Raw genomic sequence first — 500 nt, forward strand, 5'->3', positions numbered from 1 at the left:
CTGCTGCTGCTGCTGCTGCTTGCAGCCTCAGCATTTGTCTCCACTGCAGGAGGCACAGCTGTATCCCAAATGAGGGTGAGAGTCTGCTGCTGCTATTCCTGCTGCTGCTGCTGCTATTCATGCTGCTGCTGCTGCTGCTGCCGCCGCGCAGCTGCAGCAGTCTGCTGCTTGCCGGCACTATCGTTGCTGCCGTGGAGCAGGACTTGGGTGACCTCTGTAGGGGTCCTGCTGCTGCTGCTGCTGCTGCTGCTGCTGCTGCTTCTGGTGCTGCTGCTGCTGCTGCTCGTGCTGCTGGAGCTGCTGCTGCTGCTGCTGGTGCTGCTGCTGCTGCTGCAGAGCAGCGCGGGTTGTCGCGCGAGATATGAATACCCACAACAGGGCTCGCTAGGAGCAGCAGCAGCAGCAGCAGCAGCAGCAGGATATGCTGCTGCTGCTGCTGCTGCAGCTGCTTCCTGTAATGCGGGGATTCGACTCGCCGAGTTGCAGCAGCAGCTGCTGTT

At 61.6% G+C, this 500-nt stretch overlaps 1 protein-coding gene across 1 annotated transcript in view; it reads right to left on the reverse strand.

Annotated features, from left to right (window-relative positions):
• EMH_0076020 (uncharacterized protein) overlaps positions 1 to 500 on the reverse strand; it is a gene marked incomplete at both ends in the record, with an annotated part of 2,804 nt that overhangs the window by 1,455 nt on the left and 849 nt on the right. The window contains one exon of the mRNA XM_013499679.1: positions 204 to 380. Coding sequence (XP_013355133.1) covers positions 204 to 380 — 177 coding nt within the window. The remainder of the gene's footprint in view (positions 1 to 203; positions 381 to 500) is intronic.

This window comes from Eimeria mitis, genomic scaffold, assembly GCF_000499745.2.
Source record: "Eimeria mitis Houghton genomic scaffold, Emh_scaff4552, whole genome shotgun sequence".
Lineage (NCBI taxonomy): Eukaryota > Apicomplexa > Conoidasida > Eucoccidiorida > Eimeriidae > Eimeria > Eimeria mitis.